Raw genomic sequence first — 20,519 nt, 5'->3', positions numbered from 1 at the left:
CTCACTCCACGGAAATCCATGGTGTGTCCACGACTGACGGGGCCAGGCTGGGCTTGGAGCCGAGGAGACTGTGCGGAAACTGGAGAAACGAAGAACAGCAGATGCTGGTTGACACCGAAGATAGATACGAAATACTGCAGGAGCTCGGCGGGACAGGCAGCGTCTCTGGAGAGAAGATCCAAAGATGCTGCCTGTCCCCCCGAGTTACTCCAGCATTTTGTGTCACCCTTGTTCAGACTGTGCGGAGAGCTGATGGAAGAACAACGAGGGGCAGGGGTTGGGTAGATGATGAGACCTTTCCCCACAGATGAGCTGTCTATAATCAGAGGCCGAGGGCAGAGGCATGGGTCAAAGATAAACACAAACTGACGTGTCGGGTCGAGAAGTCTGAAGAAGGGTCTCGCCCCGAAATGTCACCCATTCCTTCTCTCCAGAGATACTGCCTGGTCCACTGAGTTACTCCAGCATTTTGTGTCTCCGGTTTAAACCAGCATCTGCACTTAAGTCCTACACGGGAATGGATCAAATGCTGGATCAAAGTCAGCATAGACTCAATGGGCCGAACAATTCAACGGGCCTTTGCTTCACGACCCTGTGATTCAATGGCCATCATTCTTTCAGAGAGCGGAGAGTTCTGTCCGGGCTACTGATGTCGCTGATCTCAGTAGTCTCTACTCCCCCCTCAGACACAGAAATCCAGTCAGACGGAAACCGCTGGCCCCTGGAGAGACCATCGGATGCCTTTGTGGTATTTTGTTGTCACATGTACCCAAGTCGTGGTTTTATTTGCATATAGTTCAGTGACAATCCTACTACACACGAGGCACAGGGTGGTGAGTCTGTGGAAGTCTTTGCCACAGAAGGCTGTGGAGACCAGGTCAGTGGATATTTTTAAGGCAGAGATAGATAGATTCTTGATAGGTGCAGGTGTCAGAGGTTATGTGGATACGGCAGGAGAGTGGGGTTAGGAGGGAGAGATGGATCAGCCGTGATTGGATGGCGGAGTTGACTTGATAAGCCGAATGGTCTAATTCTGCTCCTATCCTTTTTGAAGTTATGAAATCATACTAAGTACAAGAGTGTAAGTTAGTAAGATCACGCTGAGGCCACATACAAAGGTTTCAGACCCTTGGCGTGACAACACTGCTCCCTCTCCGATGTACAGGCAAGGTCTTCATCCCACCACCTTTACCTGCCCAAGGAAGGGTGAAGGCAGGTAAGAGGCATTTGAACAGGTAGAGTCTGCCCTTACTGTTGAAGGCCAATTTCCCAAAAGCCTTCTTTACCACTCTACCTCACTGCGAGGCCACTTTCAGGGAACTATGTACCGGTGCTCCTAGATCCCTCTGCTCTACAACACTCTCATGGGCCCTGATTCCCTCTCAAACATACCCATCAAATCTCCCAGGATTCTCCCATTAACCTACTGTTGAGGTAATGTGCAGCCAACTCACTGACCACTATGTCGTTGGGGATGTAGGGGTATAAACGTCAGGAAGTCCTGATGCAGCTATATTAACCTAATACTTTGGTAATGCCACATTTGTTAGCATGCATTTCTGGTTGTTCCATCACAGGAAGGACGTTGAGGCTTTTGAAAGTGTGCAGAGGAGGTTTACCAGAATGATGCATGCATCAGATGTTATTAGCTACAGGGAGAGGTTGGACAGACTTGCATTGTTTTCTCTGGAACGCTGGAGGTTGAGGGGAGACCTGATAGAAGTAGATACAATTCTGAAAGGCATAGATAGGGCAGACAGTCAGAGCCTTTCTCCCAGGTAGGCTTGAAGGTGAGATGGGCAACGTGTGAAGATGTGTAGAGCAGGTATTTACACAGAGGGTGGTGGGTGCCTGAACACATTGCCAGGAGTGGTGGTGGTTTTACGAGACTTTTGGATAGGCACATGGATATGCAGGGAATAGAGGGTATGGGTTATGTGCAGGCCGAGAGGGGTTGGTCTTGGCATCATGCTGGGCACACATTGTGGGCCGAAGGGCCTGTTTGTGTGCGTACTGGTTTATGTTCTTTGAAAGTGGTCATGGTGGGCAGAGGAAGCCCAGGCAATCAGGTTGAGTGAACAGGGGCAGGGGATGGAAAGGGGGGACCTTCAATGGTGGTCTCTGCATTTCTGGAGTGACTATGATTGTACGGAGTGTGGGAGAGAGGCAATATGTTCAGCTGTCTTTCATAAGTGATAGTAAAATCAGGCCATTTGGCCCATCGTGTCTACTCTGCCATTCAATCATGGTTGATCTATCACTTTCTCCTAACCCCATTCTCCCCATAACCTCTGACACTGTACTAATCAAAAACCTATCTCCGCCTTAAAAAATGTCCACTGACGGGCTCCGCAGCCTTCTGTGGCAACGAATCCCACAGATTCGCCACCCTTTGACTACAGAAATTCCTCATTATCTCCTTCCCAAAGGAATGGCCTTTTATTCTGAGGCTGTGCCCTCTGGTCCTAGACACTCCCACTAGTGGAAACATCCTCCCCACGTCCACTATCACAAAATGCTGGAGTAACTCAGCAGGCCAGGCAGCATCTAGGAGAGAGGGAATGGGTGACATTTCGGGTCGAGACCCTTCTTCAGACTGATCGAAACATCACCCATTCCTTCTCTCCTTGAAGGATGTCCCGCCCCCCTGACATCAGTCTGAAGAAGGGTCTCGACCCGAAACGTCACCCATTCCTTCTCTCCCGAGATGCTGCCCGACCTGCTGAGTTACTCCAGCATTTTGTGAATAAACCTTCTCTCCTAGATGCTGCCTGACCTGCTGAGTTACTCCAGCATTTTGTGATACCTTCGATTTGTACCAGCATCTGCAGTTATTTTCCTATCCAGGCCTCTGGTCTGCCTGGACTTTAGCCGAAGCTCCTGCTATTTGATGGGCGCAGTGGGAGGGAACGGTGGTGACTGACTGTGTCACCCTATACGGCCTTGAGCAATGTGCACCTCCCATCTACCTCTGGTCCCTGCTCGATACACCAATCTCAATGCCACACGCAGTAAACTCTGCGAATCCAGCTTGTCTCTGATCCCTGGCAGCACAGACCCGCCCCTCATTACCCAGCGGCATTATTCCAAACAACATTTCAATTCAGTCTGAAAGAACGGCCGTGACCCGAACCTTCGTCTGTCCATTCCCTCAGCTCATGATTATTAGAGTTTTAGATTTAGATTTAGAGATACAGCGCGGAAACAGGCCCTTCGGCCCACCGAGTCCGCGCCGCCCAGCGATCCCCGCACACTAACACTATCCTACACACACTAAGGACAATTTTTTTAAACATTTACCCGGTCAATTAACCTACAACCCTGTACGTCTTTGGAGTGTGGGAGGAAAACGAAGATCTCGGAGAAAACCCACGCAGGTCACGGGGAGAACGTACAAACTCCGTACAGAGAGTGTAACCATAACGCATCTCTTTTCTCCAAAGATGCCGCCCGACCCGCCGAGTTACTCCAGCACTTTGTGTTTTGCTCAGGGTTCCGGCACTTGCGGTTCCTTGTGTTTCCGGATGATCCGGCCTGTGGTCCCCACCGCTGCGAGTGGGTGACCGGGCGACCAGGGGAGTGGTCACTCTCTCTGTCGGGCCCACGTTCATGGCAACAGCAGAGAAGTAGATTCAGGTGTGGCTGGAGTCAGACCAGACCCGATCAGACACCAGTATTTGTTCTCATTTCAGTTTTAAATGGCCTCCCCTTTATTCCCAGGCAGACACATAATGCTGGAGTAACTCAGCGGGTCAGGCATCATCTCTGGAGAGAAGGAATGGGTGACGTTTCGGGTCAAGACCCTTTTATTTCTAGTCTGTGGCCCCTGATTTTGGACTCCCCCAACATTGGGGAGTCCAGAACCGTTTTCATCGTTAGAGGGCATAGCTTTGAGGTGGGTTAACGAAGGTGGGGGGGGGGGCAAGATTTAACGGGAGATTTGCGGTGGGGCCCGGACGCATTGAGGATGCGTGTGATTGGATGGAGGGGGGGGGGGGGGTAATGTTTGAGGTCGTTCGGCCCGTAGGTTCTCTGCTATCTCGCTGCAGCCTCCCTCTATCCCAGAGAAAGCAGAGGCGGCGCCGCGGCCCCGTGACGTCCCGCGGCCCTGAGAGGCGAGGGGGAGAGGGGGTGGGGGGTAGAGTCGGATGAACACGTGAGGGAGGAGGGTATCGGGGGGGGGGGGGCGGAGCGGGTGAGGATGGGGAGGAGATGAGAGGAGGAGTGAAGGCGGAGCGAGCGAGGGAGGTCGTGTTCCGGCTCGGACTTGACTCCGATCCCTGGTCCCGGTCCCCGGGCGCTCCCTCACCGCTCGGACGCTCCCTCAACGCCCACTCGCTGCCCGGCCCCTCTCCCCTTCCCCCGGCCCCTCTCCCATTCCCCCGGCCCCGCTCCCCATCCCCCGGCCCCTCTCTCTCCCGGTGTCCCGGCCTCTCTCCGCCCGCTCCCCGAGTCCCGGCGCCGCTCCCCGGCCGCGGGATGAACCACAACAGGCCGCAGTTACGGCCGTGGCTGATCGCGCAGGTGGACAGCGGCCTCTACCCGGGGCTGGGGTGGGTGGACGGGCGGCGGAACACATTCTGTATCCCCTGGAAACACGCGTCCCGACAGGACCTGACCGAGGCCGACTATCGCATTTTCCGGGTAGGAGGGAGCGCCGCTGGGAAAAGGGGAGGGGACGCCTCGGTGGGGTGGGGGGGGGGGGATGGGGGAGGATTCCTGGTGAGAGAGGAGGGAGCGCCGCAGGGGGATAAGGAGGAGCGCAGCAGCGAGAAGGAAGAGGAGGGAGCGCCGTGTGGGTGAGGAGGGGAGGCAGGGACGGAGGGGGTGAGGGAGCGCCGCCGGGGAGGGAGGGATCTCCACCGGCGGAGGTGAGGGAGCGCCACGGGGGTGGGGGAGGGGAGGGAGGGATCTCCATCGGCGGAGGTGAGGGAGCACCACGCGGGTGGGGTGGGGGAGGGAGCGCCGAGGGGGTGAGGGGCGGGGAGGGAGGGAGCGCCGCGGTGTTCCGGCTGCCACGGGCACGGCTCCTCCGCGGTGCCAACCACACACGGGACCCACCGCATGACACATACAGGGAACATACATGTCAGCACTTGGAGATCAAGGGGAGGCGGGGGAGAGACAGCGCGGGAGGGGGGCTGGTTGAGCGGTGGTGTGGGGGTGCAAGGCGGGGGATACGAGTTGTTTCTAGTCACTGAGGGGGCAGTGCGGGGGGCGGAGGGGCTGGGTTGGGGATCGGTGGAGGGGGGGAAGCTGCCTTTTCTGGTCACTCCAAGACAGGGAGAGGGCGGTTGGGGGGGGGGGAGGAGTTGTTGATTTGTCGTCACTAACCCCCCTCACTCTCCAGGACTGGGCGATCTCCAGTGGTCGTTTCAACAGGGAAGATGCCAACGACCCCCCCAGATGGAAAACCAACTTCCGCTGCGCCCTCAACAGCAACGAGTCGTTCAAATTGCTGGTCGACCACTCCAAGGAATCCACAGACCCACACAAGGTCTACTGCATCGTGGACCTTAACCCTGAGACTCCACCAGGTACCTGCACTCGCCCTTTCTCATACCGCGTATACACCTCTCTCACACTGCGTATACACCTCCCTCACACCGCATGTACCTCTCGCACCGCGTATACACCTCTCTCGTACCGCGTGTTCACTCTCACACCGTGTACACTCTCGCAAACCGTGTGTACTCTCTCACACGGTGCGTACACCACGTGTACTCTCTCACACAGGGTGTACACTCTCCCACACTGTATACACCACCCTCACACGCATGTGCACCGCGTGTACACCTCTCTTACACTGCGTGTACACCTCTCACACCGCATGTACACCTCTCCCAAACCGCGTGTACACCTCCATCACACCATGTGTACACCTCTCACACTGCGTGTACACTCTCCCACACTGTGCACACTGCCCTCACACGCATGTGCACCATGTGTACTCCTCTCTCACATCGCGTGTACACCTCTCTCACATCGCGTGTACACTTCTCTCACATCGTGTACACCTCTCACAAGGTGTGTACACCTCTCACACAGCATGTACACCTCTGTCACACCGCGTGTACACCCCTCTCACACCGTGTACATCTCTCACACCTCGTGTACACGTCTCTCACACTGCATGTGTACCGCGCATTCACTCTCACACAGCGTGAACACTCACACCGCCTGTATACCCCGTGTTCACTCTCGCACCACGTGTGTACTCTCACACCGCGTGTACACCTCTCACACTGCATGCACACTCTCTCACACCATGTGTACACCACGTGTACTCTCTCGCACAGTGTGTACACTCTCCCACACTGTGTACACTGTCCTCACACGCATGTGCACCATGTGTACACCTCTTACACCATGTGTACACCTCTCACACCGCATGTACACCTGTCTCACACCGCGTGTACACCACCCTCGCACCGCATGTCTGACCCATGTACACTGCATGGTCTCATCCTGCTCTGATTCTAGTCACCCATGACTAGCAATCACCTGTCTGACAGGGCCTCAGTACGCGTGGTCAAGAAGGTAAAGTATGCTGGTCTTCATCAATGGGACTGTGCACAAGAGTCCAAAGTCACAATGCAGTTTTATAGGACTTTGGTCAGGTCGCATTTGGAGTATTGTGTGCAGTTCTGGTTGCCCCGTTACAGGAAGGATGTGACGGCTTTGGAGAGGGTGCAGAGGAGGTTTACCAGAATGATGCCTAGTTTAGGGGGTATTAGCAGCAGGGAGAGGTTGGATGACTTTGATTATTTTCTGTGGAATGCTGGAAGTTGTAGTGAGGTCTAATACAATGTGAAACAATAGAACTTTTTTTTATCCCAGAAGGAAATTGATCTGCCAACAGTCGTAAAACACATTAGTCAAATATATTGTACATGTAGAATGAAGAAACAAGGAACTGCTTAGGTCCCACTCCCTCATTTACTCCCTCCCTCACACGACACTGGTTTACAAGAAAGGACACAAAGTGCTGGAATAACTCAGCGGGTCAGGCAGCATCTCTGCAGAACGTGGATAGGTGATGTTTTGGGTCAGGTACCTTCTTCAGACGTGGAATGAAGCCGTACACAAATACAAAAGGTAGTACAATGGGAAAAACAGCTGAGTGCAGAATATAGTGGGGATTTGTGGGGAGGGGGAAGCCAGAGCCAGCAGGGGTTTCCCAGCAAAATGGCCTGGTGGGAGGCAGCAGAGAGTGATGTGCAACGTGGTTATGGTTTCAGACGGACTGGTGGGAGTAGACGAGGAGCTGGAATCGATTCTGCACGTCAGCCCCGAGACTGACCCGACCCAGCCCGGCTTCTTCCAGGTACGTACCCCCTCTCCCACTGCACCCCCACTCCCTCCCTCCAATACCTACCACCTCCCGCCGACCCCTCACCCCACCCCACCCCCATCCCCACCGACCCAGCCCAGCGCCGGCTTTCCCACAGTACGTACCCCCTTCCACAGCACCCACCCACAACCCCGATGCCTCCCCAGCTCCCCTCCCCCTGCCCCAGCTCCCATCCCCCCTCCCCCCGCTCCCATTCCCAACGCTAGGTACCACCGACCCAGTCCCGCCTGGCCTCCCCCGATACCTACCCCCTCCCCCCTAATCCTAACCCCCTCTTGACAACCACTCCCACCGCAGATACCCACCAAACCCCCTCCCTCCCGCAACCCCTACCCCATTCCCCAAACCCCCACATGATCCCCCCCTAGCCCAGCCTCCTTCTAGGAGCAGACCCCCTTGCTCAGGTACGTACCCCCTCCTTCTGCATCACCACCCGACCCCAATCCCACCCCCACCAGACCACCCTCCCCACCCAAGCCCTCCACCACCACCCAACCTCTCCACCCCCACCCAACCCAGGGCAGTGAATGTGGACGGGGGGAGGAGTGTAACGGGGGGAGGGAGGGGTGAGCGGGGGTGGGGGAAGGGGTGTAACGGGACGGGCAGGGTGGGAGGGAGGGAGTAGAGGGAGTGAGGGGCTTGAGCAGGCGGGGGTCATGGGTGAAGTCAGTGATGACCCTCTACTCTGTCACCAGCTGCCTGTGGATGACGTGATGCCGCACTTTGAATTGATGAGTCTGTCTGACAGCCCTGCAGGTTGGTGCCACACTGTCCCCCCCCCCCCCCCCCCCACCGGTCCCTGCCCTCCCTTGTCCCCTTTTCCACACACCGCCCCACGTTCACGGAGGGAGAGCAGGTGTGGGCAGTGCTGCTGACCACTGTGACCATTGCTCGGTCACTGACCGCTCACATACTGCCCGCCCTCTCTCTGTCCAGGGGTCTCTTTGCCCCCCACCGATTGACAACTGCCATCGACTTCTGCCCACCCAGTCCGCACTGACAATCACTCGCCCATTCACACTAGTTCCACTTTATCCCACTTTCTCATCCACTCCCTACACACTAGGGGCAATTTACAGAAGCCAAATATTCTACAAACCTGTGCGTCTTTGGAATGTGGGAGGAAACTGGAGCACCCGGAGAAAACCCAAGCGGTCACGGGGAGAAACCATGCAAACTCCACACAGACAGCTTCAGTGGTCAGGAGTGAACATGGATCTCTGGCACTGTGAGGCTGCAGCTCTACCCACTGCACCAAGTGGAATGAGATTGAGTGGTCCCACACAGACAGGAAACGGTAGAAATGGGAACAATCACAGCGTTTGACAGCTATATGGATAGGAACGGGTTCGAGGGATATGGGCCAAACGCACTCAAATGGGAGTAGCCTAGAATGCCAACTAGGTCAGCATGGGCAAGGTGGCAGAATGTTTCCATGCCACACAGCACTGTGTGACCTACCTCTCTTTCTGCGGGACGGGATACGATATGATACGATAGAACTTTAATTATCCCAGGAGGGAAATTGATCTGCCATCAGTCATAAATCACAAAATACATGAAACATGTATTAGTAATGAGTGGAAAGGATTGGGGGGGTGCAAAGATTGAGAATGGTGGGGGCAGTCTCCGTCTACCCCATGACAGGAGGGATTGGAGTTGTACAGAAGTCTACAAACCTGTGCGTCAGGAGGGATTGGAGTTGTACAGTTTGAGAGCCACAGGGAAAAAAAGATCTCCTGTATTCTATCTCTGTCCCTCTGCGTCAGTTTCTCTCTGCCAGGTTGACCTCTCTCTGTCTGTCTGTGTCTGTCCTTCTCTCCCCTCCCCCAGGCTGACCCCTCTCACTCCCTGCCTCTATCTGTCTGTCTCTCTCCCTGTCTCTGTCCTTCTTCCTCCCCCCCCCCCCCCCCCAGGCTGACCCCACTCTCTCTCTCTACAGATCAGCTGGACGCCGGGCACTCGTTGTTCCTCCACCACCAGCAAGGGGGCGCTGCAGTCAGCTGCCTCCCCCCAGAAGCTGCGGAGCAGGAAGGGAGGGCGGGTGAGTAGGGGGGGGGGGTCACTGTGTGGGGGGAGGGGGGCACTGTGGGGGAGGGGGTCACTGTGTGGGGATGTCACTGGAGGGGAAGGGGTGTCACTGTGGGGGGTTCTGTGGGGGGGGGAGGGGTCACTGTGGGGGGAGGGGCGGTCACTGTGGGGGAGAGGGGGTCACTGTGGGGGGAGGGGGGGCACTGTGGGTAGAGGGGCGGTCACTGTGGGGGGGCGGGGGGTCTGTGGGGGGGAGGGGTCGCTATGGGGTGGAGGGGGGTTCACTGTGGGGGGGAGGGGTGACCGCAGGGACTGACCCTTGTCTCTCTCTCCTAGAGCGCTGTTGGGGACCGCAGGCGGGAGGGGGGGCGTGTGGACAGGGGGGCTTCAACCAGGAGAGACCCGTGTACCCCCCTGCTCCCCTTCACCCCCCGGCTGACCCCAACCTGCCTCCCGGGGCACCAGCCCTCCTCAACGGTCATGGTACGCACGACCCGTCGGTGCTGCGCTCCCTCACCCCCCCCCTTCCACAGCGCGGCGCTCCCTCACCGCCCCCTTCCACAGCGCGGCGCTCCCTCACCGCCCCCTTCCACAGCGCGGCGCTCCCTCACCGCCCCCTTCCACAGCGCGGAGCTCCCTCACCGCCCCTGCCTCCCCGCAGCGCGGCGCTCTCTCACCGCCCCCTGACTCTGCTCCCCGCAACGCGGCGCTCCCTCACCGCCCCTCCCACAGCGCGGCTCTCCCTCACCGTCCCTCCCACAGCGCGGCGCTCCCTCACCGCCCCCTGACTGCTCCACGCAGCGCGGCGCTCCCTCACCGCCCTTCCAACAGCGCGGCTCTCCCTCACCGCCCCTCCCACAGCGCGGCGCTCCCTCACCGCCCCTGCCTCTGCTCCCCCACAGTGCCCAGTGACCTGGACATCACGGTGTATTACCGAGGCCGCCAAGTACTCCACTGTACAGTGACGGACGCCGGGGGCTGCCGCCTGTACTCGCGGCAGGAGGAGCCGGCTCTGTCTCACCTCCAGCCCGTCTGCCTCCCGCCCACCGACAGCCTACCCGACATCAAGCAGCGGGGCTTCACGGAGCGGCTGTTGGCCAGCGTGGAGGGCGGGCTGCTGCTGCACCATTGGGCGGGGGACGTGCTGGCCGAGCGCCTGGGTCGCTGCCAGGTGTTCTGGGCCCGGTCCGAGAGCGGCCCGGAGCCGGTGCCTGGACCGGGACAGGTCGGCGGCGCCGTCAAACTCAACCGCAACCAGCGCACTCGCATCTTCTGCCTCCGGGACTTCGTACGCGGTGAGTCAGGGTCGCACACAGCGCGGTCACTCGCCCCTTGGAGAGGCGGGTAGAGCCGCTGCCTCACAGCGCCAGGGACCCGGGTTCCATCCTGACCTCGGCCGCTGTCTGTGTGGAGTTTGCACGCTCTCCCTGTGACCATGTGCGTTTCCTCCGGGTGCGTTGGTTTACTGCCACAGTCCAAAGACGTGCGGGTTTGCAGGTTAATTGCCCCTTTTCCTCATCCACTAGGGGGTAATTTACAAAGGGGCAATTAACCTGCAAACCCGCACGTCTTTGGACTGTGGGATAACATGGAACTAGTGATTAGTGGTCGGCATGGATTCGCTGGGCCGAAGAGCCTGCTTGCAACTATATTTCTAAACTAAACTCATCCGCGCCGGCCAACATGTCCCAGCTACACTAGTCCCACCTGCCCGTGTGTGGCCCATATCCCTCCACACCAGTCCTATCCATGTACCTGTCCAAATGTTGATGTACCAGCGCCACCCCTCAGATGTGGGTAACGGGGGGCGGGAGGGGGGTAGGGGGGCATTAAATGCTTGAATGAAGTCCCGAGCCGGCAATAGACACAGTGCTGGAGTAACTCAGCGGTCAGGCAGCATCTCTGGAAAACACGGATTGGTAACGTTCCAGGTCGAGTCCCTTCTTCATAATGAGGTCCCAGCTGGTTAACCCCCCTCCCCAATTCCCGACCCATGACCCCCCTCCCCCCCTCCCCAATTCCCGACCCATGACCCGTCTCCTCCCCCCCCCCCACACGTGACATAGGGCGGGCTTTGGGTTCAAACCCAGACCAGTGGGGGTGGGGGTGAGGGCACTGCCTCTCCCCACCACCAGCAAAGGAGCGACTCCCCGGGTCACAGGGAACAGGTGGGGAAGGCCACTCGGCCCTTCCAGCCCGCCCTACCGCAGACACCCCCCCCCGTATTGGTCCCCGATCATTCACTCGAAAGAGGTTCCGATTTACCCCCCCTCCTGATTTACCCCCCCCCCCCTCCCCATTCGTGAATGTCCCACCACTCGGAACATCTGGCCAACTCCGTACAGACAATGCTGGAGCTCGGGGTCTCGGGGGAGGTGGTGGGGGGAGGGGCGGTGGGGAGGTGGCGGCGTTGCGATCGACTTCTAGTTGTGTGATGGGAGGGGGGCGGGGTCCTCTCGTTTGGGACATGCAGATGTGTAGCGGTCGCGGCGGTGGGGGTTTTCGGGGGAAACGCGGAATACCTTATCTTCCCCCCCCCCCCCACATTGACCCCAGTCCCTCTCTACCCCTCACTGACCCCCGTCCCCCTCACTGACCCCAGACCCCCTCACCCCACTGACCCCCCTCATTGCCTCCAGTCCCCCCTCACCGACCCCAGTCCCACCCCCTCTACACTGACCCGTCTCTCCCCCCTCACTGACCCCATTCCCCCCTCACTGACCCCAGTCCCCCCCTCCCTCACGGACCCCAGTCCCCCTCACTGACCCCAGTCCACCCCCTCACTGACCCCAGTCCCCCCCCTCACTGACCCCAGTCCCCCCCCCTCACTGACCCCGGCCCCCCCCTCACTGACCCCGGTCCCCCCCCCACTGACCCCGGTCCCCCCTCACTGACCCCGGTCCCCCCCCTCACTGACCCCAGTCCCACCCCCTCTGACCCCAGACCGCCCCTCACTGACCCCAGTCCCCCCCCTCACTGACCCCAGTCCACCCCCTCACTGACCCCAGTGTCCCCCCTCACTGACCCCAGTGGTTCCCCCCTCACTGACCCCAGTGGTCCCCCCCTCACTGACCCCAGTCCCCCCCCTCACTGACCCCAGTCCCCCCCTCCCTCACTGACCCCAGCCCCCCCCCTCACTGACCCCAGTCCCCCTCACTGAACCAAGTCCAACCCCCTCACTGACCCCAGTCCCCCCCTCCCTCACTGACCACAGTCCCCCCCTCACTGACCCCAGTCCAACCCCCTCACTGACCCCAGTCCCCCCCTCCCTCACTGACCCCAGTCCCCCCCCTCACTGACCCCAGTCCAACCCCCTCACTGACCCCAGTCCCCCCCATCACTGACCCCAGTCCCCCCTCACTGACCCCAGTCCCCCCCCCTCACTGACCCCGGTCCCCCCTCTCACTGACCGCGGTCCCCCCCCCTCACTGACCCCAGTCCCCCCCCTCACTGACCCCAGTCGCCCCCCCATCACTGACCCCAGTCCCCCCCCTCACTGACCCCAGTCCTCCCCCTCACTGACCCCAGTTCCCCCCTCCCTCACTGACCCCAGTCCCCCCCCTCACTGACCCCGCCCCCCCTCACTGACCCCGGTCCCCCCCCCACTGACCCCGGTCCCCCCTCACTGACCCCAGTCCCCCCCTCACTGACCCCAGTCCCCCCCTCACTGACCCCAGTCCCCCCCCTCACTGACCCCAGTCCAACCACCTCACTGACCCCATCCCCCCCTCCCTCACTGACCCCAGTCCACCCCCTCACTGACCCCAGTCCCCCCCCTCACTGACCCCAGTCCACCCCCTCACTGACCCCAGTGTCCGCCCCTCACTGACCCCAGTGTCCCCCCTCACTGACCCCAGTTGTCCCCCCTCACTGACCCCAGTCCCCCCCCTCACTGACCCCAGTCCCCCCTCCCTCACTGACCCCAGCCCCCCCCCTCACTGACCCCAGTCCCCCCCTCACTGAAAAAAAGTCCAACCCCCTCACTGACCCCAGTCCCCCCCTCCCTCACTGACCCCAGTCCCCCCCCCTCACTGACCCCAGTCCAACCCCCTCACTGACCCCAGTCCCCCCATCACTGACACCAGTCCCCCCTCACTGACCCCAGTCCCCCCCCCTCACTGACCCCGGTCCCCCCTCTCACTGACCGCGGTCCCCCCCCCTCACTGACCCCAGTCCCCCCCCTCACTGACCCCGGTCCCCCCCTCACTGACCCCAGTCCCCCCCTCACTGACCCCAGTTCCCCCCTCACTGACCCCAGTCCCCACCCCCCTCACTGACCCCAGTCCCCCCCCCTCACTGACCCCAGTCCTCCCCCCTCACTGACCCCAGTTCCCCCCTCCCTCACTGACCCCAGTCCCCCCCCTCACTGACCCTGGCCCCCCCTCACTGACCCCGGTCCCCCCCCCCACTGACCCCAGTCCCACCCCCTCTGACCCCAGTCCGCCCCTCACTGACCCCTCACTGACGCTGCCGTTCCGGTTGCAGAGCTGACCGCGTTCCTGGAGCACCGCGGGGGGGCGCCCTGCTGCGCTGCTTACCTGTGCTTCGGGCAGCAGTTCCTGCGCAGCAACCAGAACAAGAAGCTCATCCTGGTCAAGGTGAGGGGGTGTGGGGGCGGTGAGGGGGTGTGGGGGCGGTGGGGGGGGGGGGGCAGGTCCTCGCCGACCCACTACGCACTGCAGGATCCCACGACCAAGGCGGGGGGAGGGGGGGAGAGTCGTTCACCGGGGCCGGAGCTCAGAGGTTGCGGGGACGACTGTGGGGGTCTCTGTGTCCCCGGAGTGCAGGAGGCGGGAGGGGGGGGGGGGTAACTATGGCGGATACACAACCTGGGGCAGAGGTAGGTTGGGTGAGGGGGTCACTGTGAGGGCAGGGAGGTCACTATGAACCGGAGGGGGGGTTACTGTGGTGGGTGAGGGGAGGGGGTCACTGTGGGAGGAGGGGCGTCACTGTGGGAGGAGGGGGGTCACTGTGAGAGGAGGAGGAGGGGGGGGAGGGGATGAACACTCACAGCCGTTTCCCCATGGCGGGAGAGTTTAAAAGTAGAAGACACAGATTTAAGGTGAGAGGGGAGAGATTTAACAGGAACCCGAGGGGCAACTTTTGCAGACAGAGGGCGGTGAATCTTAGGCCAGGGCGCGTCTCCGAGTATGTTTTGTGCTGGGCGGGCGTGGGGCCGGGGACCTGGTGAGGGGGTGGGGTCGGTATGTGGTGAGGGTGCTGTCGCCTCACACTGACCACCCCCCCACCCCGGGGTGCTGCTCCCACAGGTGGTGCCCCAGGCGTGGGTTGCACTGACGGAGATGGCCCAGCAGCACGGCGCCTCCTCACTGGACAGTGACAACGTCAGTCTGCACATCTCCAGCACCGCCTCCATCGACAGCCTGCTCGCTTTGCTGCGGGAGGCGCAGGACATGGAGCTCGACCTCTAACCCGCTAGACCAGGGTCCTTTGACCCCCAATGACCCCTAACCCTCACTCTCTGGCCCTGACCTGCGACCCCTAGGACAATGGACCACTGACCCTCCGCTGGACCTTTAACCCATGACCCCCATCTCGCTGGACTATTTTTCTGCCCCTCCCCCCTGCAGCCCCCCCACCCAGGCCCTGACCTGTGACCTCCCAACCCAGGCCCTGACCTGTGACCTCCCTTACCCAGGTCCTGACCTGTGACCTCCCCACCCAGGCCCTGACCTGTGACCTCCCCACCCAGGCCCTGACCTGTGACCTCCCTCACCCAGGTCCTGTCCTGTGTCCTCCCCCACCCAGACCGACCTGTGACCTCCCCCACCCAGGCCCTGACCTGTGACCTCCCTCGCCCTGACCTGTGACCTCCCTCACCCAGGTCCTGACCTATGGCCTCCCCCACACAGGCCCTGACCTGTGACCTCCCTCACCCAGGCCCTGACCTGTGACCCCCCGCTCCGAACCGGGGGCGACTGACGCTGGCCGCTGGTCTCTCCCCGGCCGGGAGCATTCCCTCCTGGTCCCGAGTCACCGGACCCGGCGATGGAGGGAGCCAACGTTAACGGGTCACGGAGCTGCAGCCTGAATACCCTTCGGAACCAGGTCGGAACACAAACGGCTCCGTGGACCTCCTGCATCTTAACCTCCTGGATCAGCCCACCAGGAGCTTTATCAAGTGCCTACTCATCTTCATGTAGACAAATCAGTCCGAAGAAGGGTCTCCACCCGAAATGACACCCATTCCTTCTCCCCGGAGATGTGCTAGTTCCGCTGAGTTACTCCAGCATTTTGTTTCTCCCTTCCATGTGGACAACATCTGCCGCTCAACCCTCATCCATCACCCTCGTCAACTCGTCGAAAAACTCCATCAAGTCGAACAGACGCAGATCAGACGCAGAGAATGATCAGCCATGATCACGTTGAATGGCGGTGCTGGCTCGAAGGGCCGAATGGCCTACTCCTGCACCTATTGTCTATTAGGCTGACTATCCCCAATTGGCCAATTTTTTTACAAATGGGAGTGAATCCTCTCCAATAGCTTCCCGGTCTGTAATATCCTGGACCATCCTGATTTCTCTTAAACTAAGGAACAACAATTTGACCTCCAGTTTAATCTCCCGATTACAACCCTCCGGAACCTCAATTCTCAACTCAATCTCTGCGAATTAAAAACCGAGACCCTCCCCAGTTCCAGAGTGTACACGTCACAGGCTCACAGCAGCCTTGACCCGAAACGCCACCCATTCCTTCTCTCCAGAGATGCTGCCTGTCCCGCTGAGTTACTCCAGCATTTTGTGTCCATCTTCAGTGTAAACCAGCATCTGCAGCTTCCTCCAACACAACAGCAGATGTTGGCTCATGCACTGGGCTGGAAGCAACAAAGGCAAACCCTGTGTGGAAGGAGGGAGGGAGGGGGGGGAGGGCCGGGCCACTGTTGCAAGATGTTGGGGTCAACGATCAAAGAAATGGAATCACAATCTAATCAAACGGACCACAGTCAACGGATCTAATCGAATGGATCAAAGTCTAATCAAACTGTCAGCATCCTCGGGGGAAGCAAATGTGTCGACTCTGCGATGTGTCGGAGAGGAGACACACAGAGGCTGTAGGGGGATGTACAATGTTCGGTCTGAAAGGCATTGGACCAAGAGCCTGGAGGGACCGGTGTACAAATTAAACGAATTGTACTGAAGGACGTGTCTTGGAATGAATTGAAATCTGTCTCTGGTGGCAAACAACACTGGGATTTTTCAGGCTGGAGGGGTGTAACAGGCGGAGTGACCCAGAGATCGGCCACTCCGCTGTCCACTTTAGTTATTGAGCGGGCGAGGGAAGTATACGTGAGGTCCCCGAGTTTGCCCAGGACACGCGCGGGCGGCAACACTGGGATTCAACTCAAGTCGGTTAATTGTCACGGGGAGGGTCCGGTACAATGGAGATGTTTCTTGCAGCATCGTCGCGGGCACATAGACGTAGACAAATTATACCTGTTATAAATGTTACATGAAGAACACGAGACAGGGGAAAGTAAAAGCAAGATATTAGGAAACAGCCCGCGGTTGTGTAAGAGGTGGCCCGTAGTGTTCAGTTGTGGGGTTAGGGTTGTGCGAGTAGATTCAGGAACCTGGTGGTTGTAGAGAAGTATCTGTTCCTGATCCTGGTGGTGTGGGACTTGCGGCTTCTGTACCTCCTGCCCGATAGTGGCGGCGAGAAGAGGACACGGCCCGGATGGCGGGGCAATAGAGCTTCATCTGGAACATCCTCGTTCCCGCGCCATCGGGCAACTTCCGAATGTCTGAAAAGTCCGATCTTGGCCCAAGGAGATGTGCGGTTCCTTATTTCCTCACGTTAAGGCCGGGTGTGGTGGCGGCACTGGATGGGTGAAGTAGGGGTGAGCCTGGCCCAGCGGCATGCCCAAAGTCGGCTGCTTCCACCGCCGCCCTGTGCAGCTGCCGCGGGCTGCGATCCACCCGCTCGCCCGGCTGCTGCAGAGCATCCCGCGGCCGCCTCCGCCAACACCACCCGCGGCCGCCTCCGCCAACACCACCCGCGGCCGCCTCCGCCACCGCCAACACCACCCGCGGCCGCCTCCGCCACCGCCAACACCACCCGCAGCCGCCTCCGCCAACACCACCGCCCGTGGCCACCGTAAACCACCCGTGGCCGCCTACGCCACCCACGACTACCGCAAACTACCCGCGGCCGCCTACGACACCCACGCCCGTCCGTCGGCACCAGCAGCCGCCCCTCCGCTCCCGTGCGCCGCGGCCGCCGTGTCCCGCTTCCCGAGCCAAGCACGGAAGGGAGGTGAGATCACGGACCGTTCGCAGCCGCCAACACTTCCTGTCACCTCCCACACCGAGCAACACCGACTGGGCTCCGTGCACGGGCAGGAATCACCAACACTCCTGTTCACAGCGGGGACAGTCAGCCTTGTCTGCCGGCATTCTTCGGTGAGTAGCTGATAATTTATTATGTATAGGAAAGAACTGCAGATACTGGTTTAAATCGAAGATAGACACAAAGTGCTGGAGTAACTCAGCGGGACAGTCAGCATCTCTGGAGAGAAGGAATGGGTGACGTTTCGGGTCGAGACCCTTCTTCGGACTGAAATATTTATCGTTTATTTATCGTGTTAATCGGCCTGTTTCCTTCATCATCGTTACTCTTTTTGCATATCTTTCATTCATTGTTCTTTACCTCTCCACATCACCGTCCATATCTTTCGTTTCCCTTATCCCTAACTAGCCTGAAGAAGGGAATCGACCCGAAACGTCACCTATCCATGTTCTCCAGAGACGCTGCCTGACCCGCAGAGTTACTACAGCACGTTGTGTCTTTGTTATAAACCAGCATCTGTAGTGCCTTGTTTCGACACTTCCTCCCTCTAAACTGACACGACTCATCGGGAAATGAGTTCATATGTGATAGGAGCAAAATTACGCTATTCGACCCATGGACTCTACTCCGCCATTCAATCATGGCTGATCTATCTCTCCCTCCTAACCCCATTTTCCCGCCTTCTCCCCTTAACCTCTGACATCCGTACTAATTAAGAATCTGTCTCTCTCTGCCTTAAAATATATAGCTATTGACTTGCCCTCCACAGCCTTCTGTGGCAATGAATTCAGTTATAATGTGGGTAACGTCCCGGAAAAAAGCAAATTAAAGTAAGATGAAAGTCTGATGTGTGATTAATATCGTGGTGTGTGTGTGTGTGTGTGTGTGTGCGCCCTTATATGTGCGGTATGTGGACATACATGTGCAGTGTGTGTGCGCCCATACATGTTTATATATGTGGACATCCTTGTGCAGTGTGTGTGCGCCCTTACATGTGCGGAATGTGGACATCCTTGTGCAGTGTGTGCGCGCTCATACATGTGCGGAATGTGGACATACATGTGCAGTGTGTGTGCGCCCATACATGTTTATATATGTGGACATCCTTGTGCAGTGTGTGTGCGCTCATACATGTGCGGAATGTGGACATATATGTGCAGTGTGTGTGGATCCCGTGAGCGGTGGGTTCCGTGTCCTGACCCCACACGTCCGACGGCAGCCCTACAACTGACATCCCTCCCGAGCCGCTTCTCTGCAGCAAACTTTATTACAGGTTACACATTCAACAACAATATCAAGAAACGGCGCGGCGTATCGGGAGGGTAACTCCAGTTATGATTAGTGTGGGGACGGCTACAGGGCTGAATGCAGGTAAACAATCTGTTATTCTCATGATGTTGAAGACACGTAAAATCGTTGATTTGTCGGATCTTTTGCAACTATTTTTCAAATCAATGGACCGGGCTAAACGGCGAAGCGGATGAAGGGGTTGCGGGAAGGAGGGGGAGGGATGCGTGGAGGGGAGGGGGTTTACGGGTTGTTGCGGGGAGGCGGTGCTTGCGAGAGGGGGGGGTTGCGGTCAGGGGAGAGGGGTTGATCAGCGAGGTTGCGGGCACTGTGACCGGGCGGGCGGAGAATGGAGTGGACTGGCTGGGGCCGTGGGGAAGGGCGGGAGGTGGGGGGGGGGAGAGAAGGCCTGAGGGGGGGGGGGGGTATTATCGGGGTGACCAGCCAGCGCACTGTGTGACCACGGGCCTGTCCCGCCCCGCTACAGAATGGAACTACTGTTGAGGTCCACATCCCCATCCCCATCCTCCTCTGTGTCCTCCTCGTCGTCGATCACTCGCTCGTCGTGGGCTTCGGGCTGGATGTCTTCCTGGAACCAGACCGCCTTGTATCCGTCCTCACTCCGCCGCTCCTTGGTGAGGATGGACCGGACCTCGTTGTCCTCGCTCCCCGCTTCCTGACCGGGCTCTTCCCGCGCCGCCGGCCCGCTGCCCGCTGCCGGTTCCGGGGCCGAGGCGACCTGAGGGGTCTCGGCCGCCGGCTGCCCGACGCTCGGGGCCGGGTCGGGAGTCGCCGCCTCCAGGAACCTTGGGTTGGTGACCTGCACGGGGGCGGGTCCGGGTCCGGGCGGCCGCGGCCTCCTGCAACACTGGAACAAGGCCGGGGATTAGCTGCAGGCGCCTGGTCACCATCCGCTCCGCTCCGGGAGAAGGGGGTCTCTACTCTGATCACACCCTGTAGTTGGCGCCCAGAGGCGTCACAGGTGTGGTAGCTACATCCTCGTGTGCAGGTGCAGTGACTCTGCCCACCCAACTTCACCACCTATCTGCCCACGTCACCCCGGTTTCTCTGCTCTGCTTCATTCACGGTGTGAGTCAGGCCATGGTTGAACTTTAGTTTGGTTTAGAGATACAGCGCGGAAACAGACTCTTCGGGCCACCAAGTCCGCGCCGCCCAGCGATCCCCGCACATTAACACACACTAGGATCAAATTTTACATTTTTTGTTTTTTTTGTCATTGTCGTTGTTAAATGTACGTTTTGTTTTATTTTTAATTCTGTGTATGTAGGGGGGTGGTGGGGGGTTGGGGGAAACCTTTTTTTCAAATCTCCTCCTCAACGGAGTTGCGACCTTTACCGTGTCGTATCTCCGTTCGCGCAACGGCCTAACATCGTGGAGTCGGCGGCCTCCAGCTGGGATCGACCTCAAAGACTCCGGTCGCAGGGCCTGGACTTACCATCTCGGAGGCTTCGGCCGTGGGCCCTGCAGACCGCAACATCGGGAGTTCGCAGGTCCCTGGCTGGCGACCGGCTTTTGGGAG

At 59.1% G+C, this 20,519-nt stretch overlaps 2 protein-coding genes across 3 annotated transcripts in view; one reads left to right on the top strand and one right to left on the bottom strand.

Moving 5' to 3' along the window:
- The first annotated feature begins 3,763 nt into the window (after positions 1–3,763).
- LOC144602389 (interferon regulatory factor 3-like) lies at positions 3,764–16,544 on the top strand. 2 transcript variants are annotated; one of them, XM_078415458.1, is made up of 9 exons: positions 3,764–3,895; positions 5,351–5,537; positions 7,242–7,327; positions 8,050–8,110; positions 9,297–9,398; positions 9,722–9,868; positions 10,288–10,680; positions 13,871–13,983; positions 14,656–16,544. In XM_078415458.1, the coding sequence occupies exons 1-9, from the start codon at positions 3,779–3,781 to the stop codon at positions 14,815–14,817; spliced, it is 1,368 nt and encodes a 455-aa protein (XP_078271584.1). In that variant the 5' UTR covers positions 3,764–3,778; the 3' UTR covers positions 14,818–16,544. The 2 variants fall into 2 exon arrangements, with proteins under 2 accessions (XP_078271584.1, XP_078271583.1); XM_078415457.1 differs by lacking the exon at positions 3,764–3,895 and adding an exon at positions 4,214–4,644.
- Positions 16,545–18,972: 2,428 nt separating this feature from the next.
- Positions 18,973–20,519, bottom strand: part of LOC144602172 (uncharacterized) — a 35,483-nt gene continuing 33,936 nt past the window's right edge. The window contains 1 exon segment of the mRNA XM_078414907.1: positions 18,973–19,869. Coding sequence (XP_078271033.1) covers positions 19,461–19,869 — 409 coding nt within the window. The 3' untranslated portion in view covers positions 18,973–19,460.

Source organism: Rhinoraja longicauda, chromosome 18 (genome assembly GCF_053455715.1).
Source record: "Rhinoraja longicauda isolate Sanriku21f chromosome 18, sRhiLon1.1, whole genome shotgun sequence".
NCBI lineage: Eukaryota > Metazoa > Chordata > Chondrichthyes > Rajiformes > Arhynchobatidae > Rhinoraja > Rhinoraja longicauda.
This window is presented reverse-complemented; position numbering and strand designations above follow the sequence as displayed.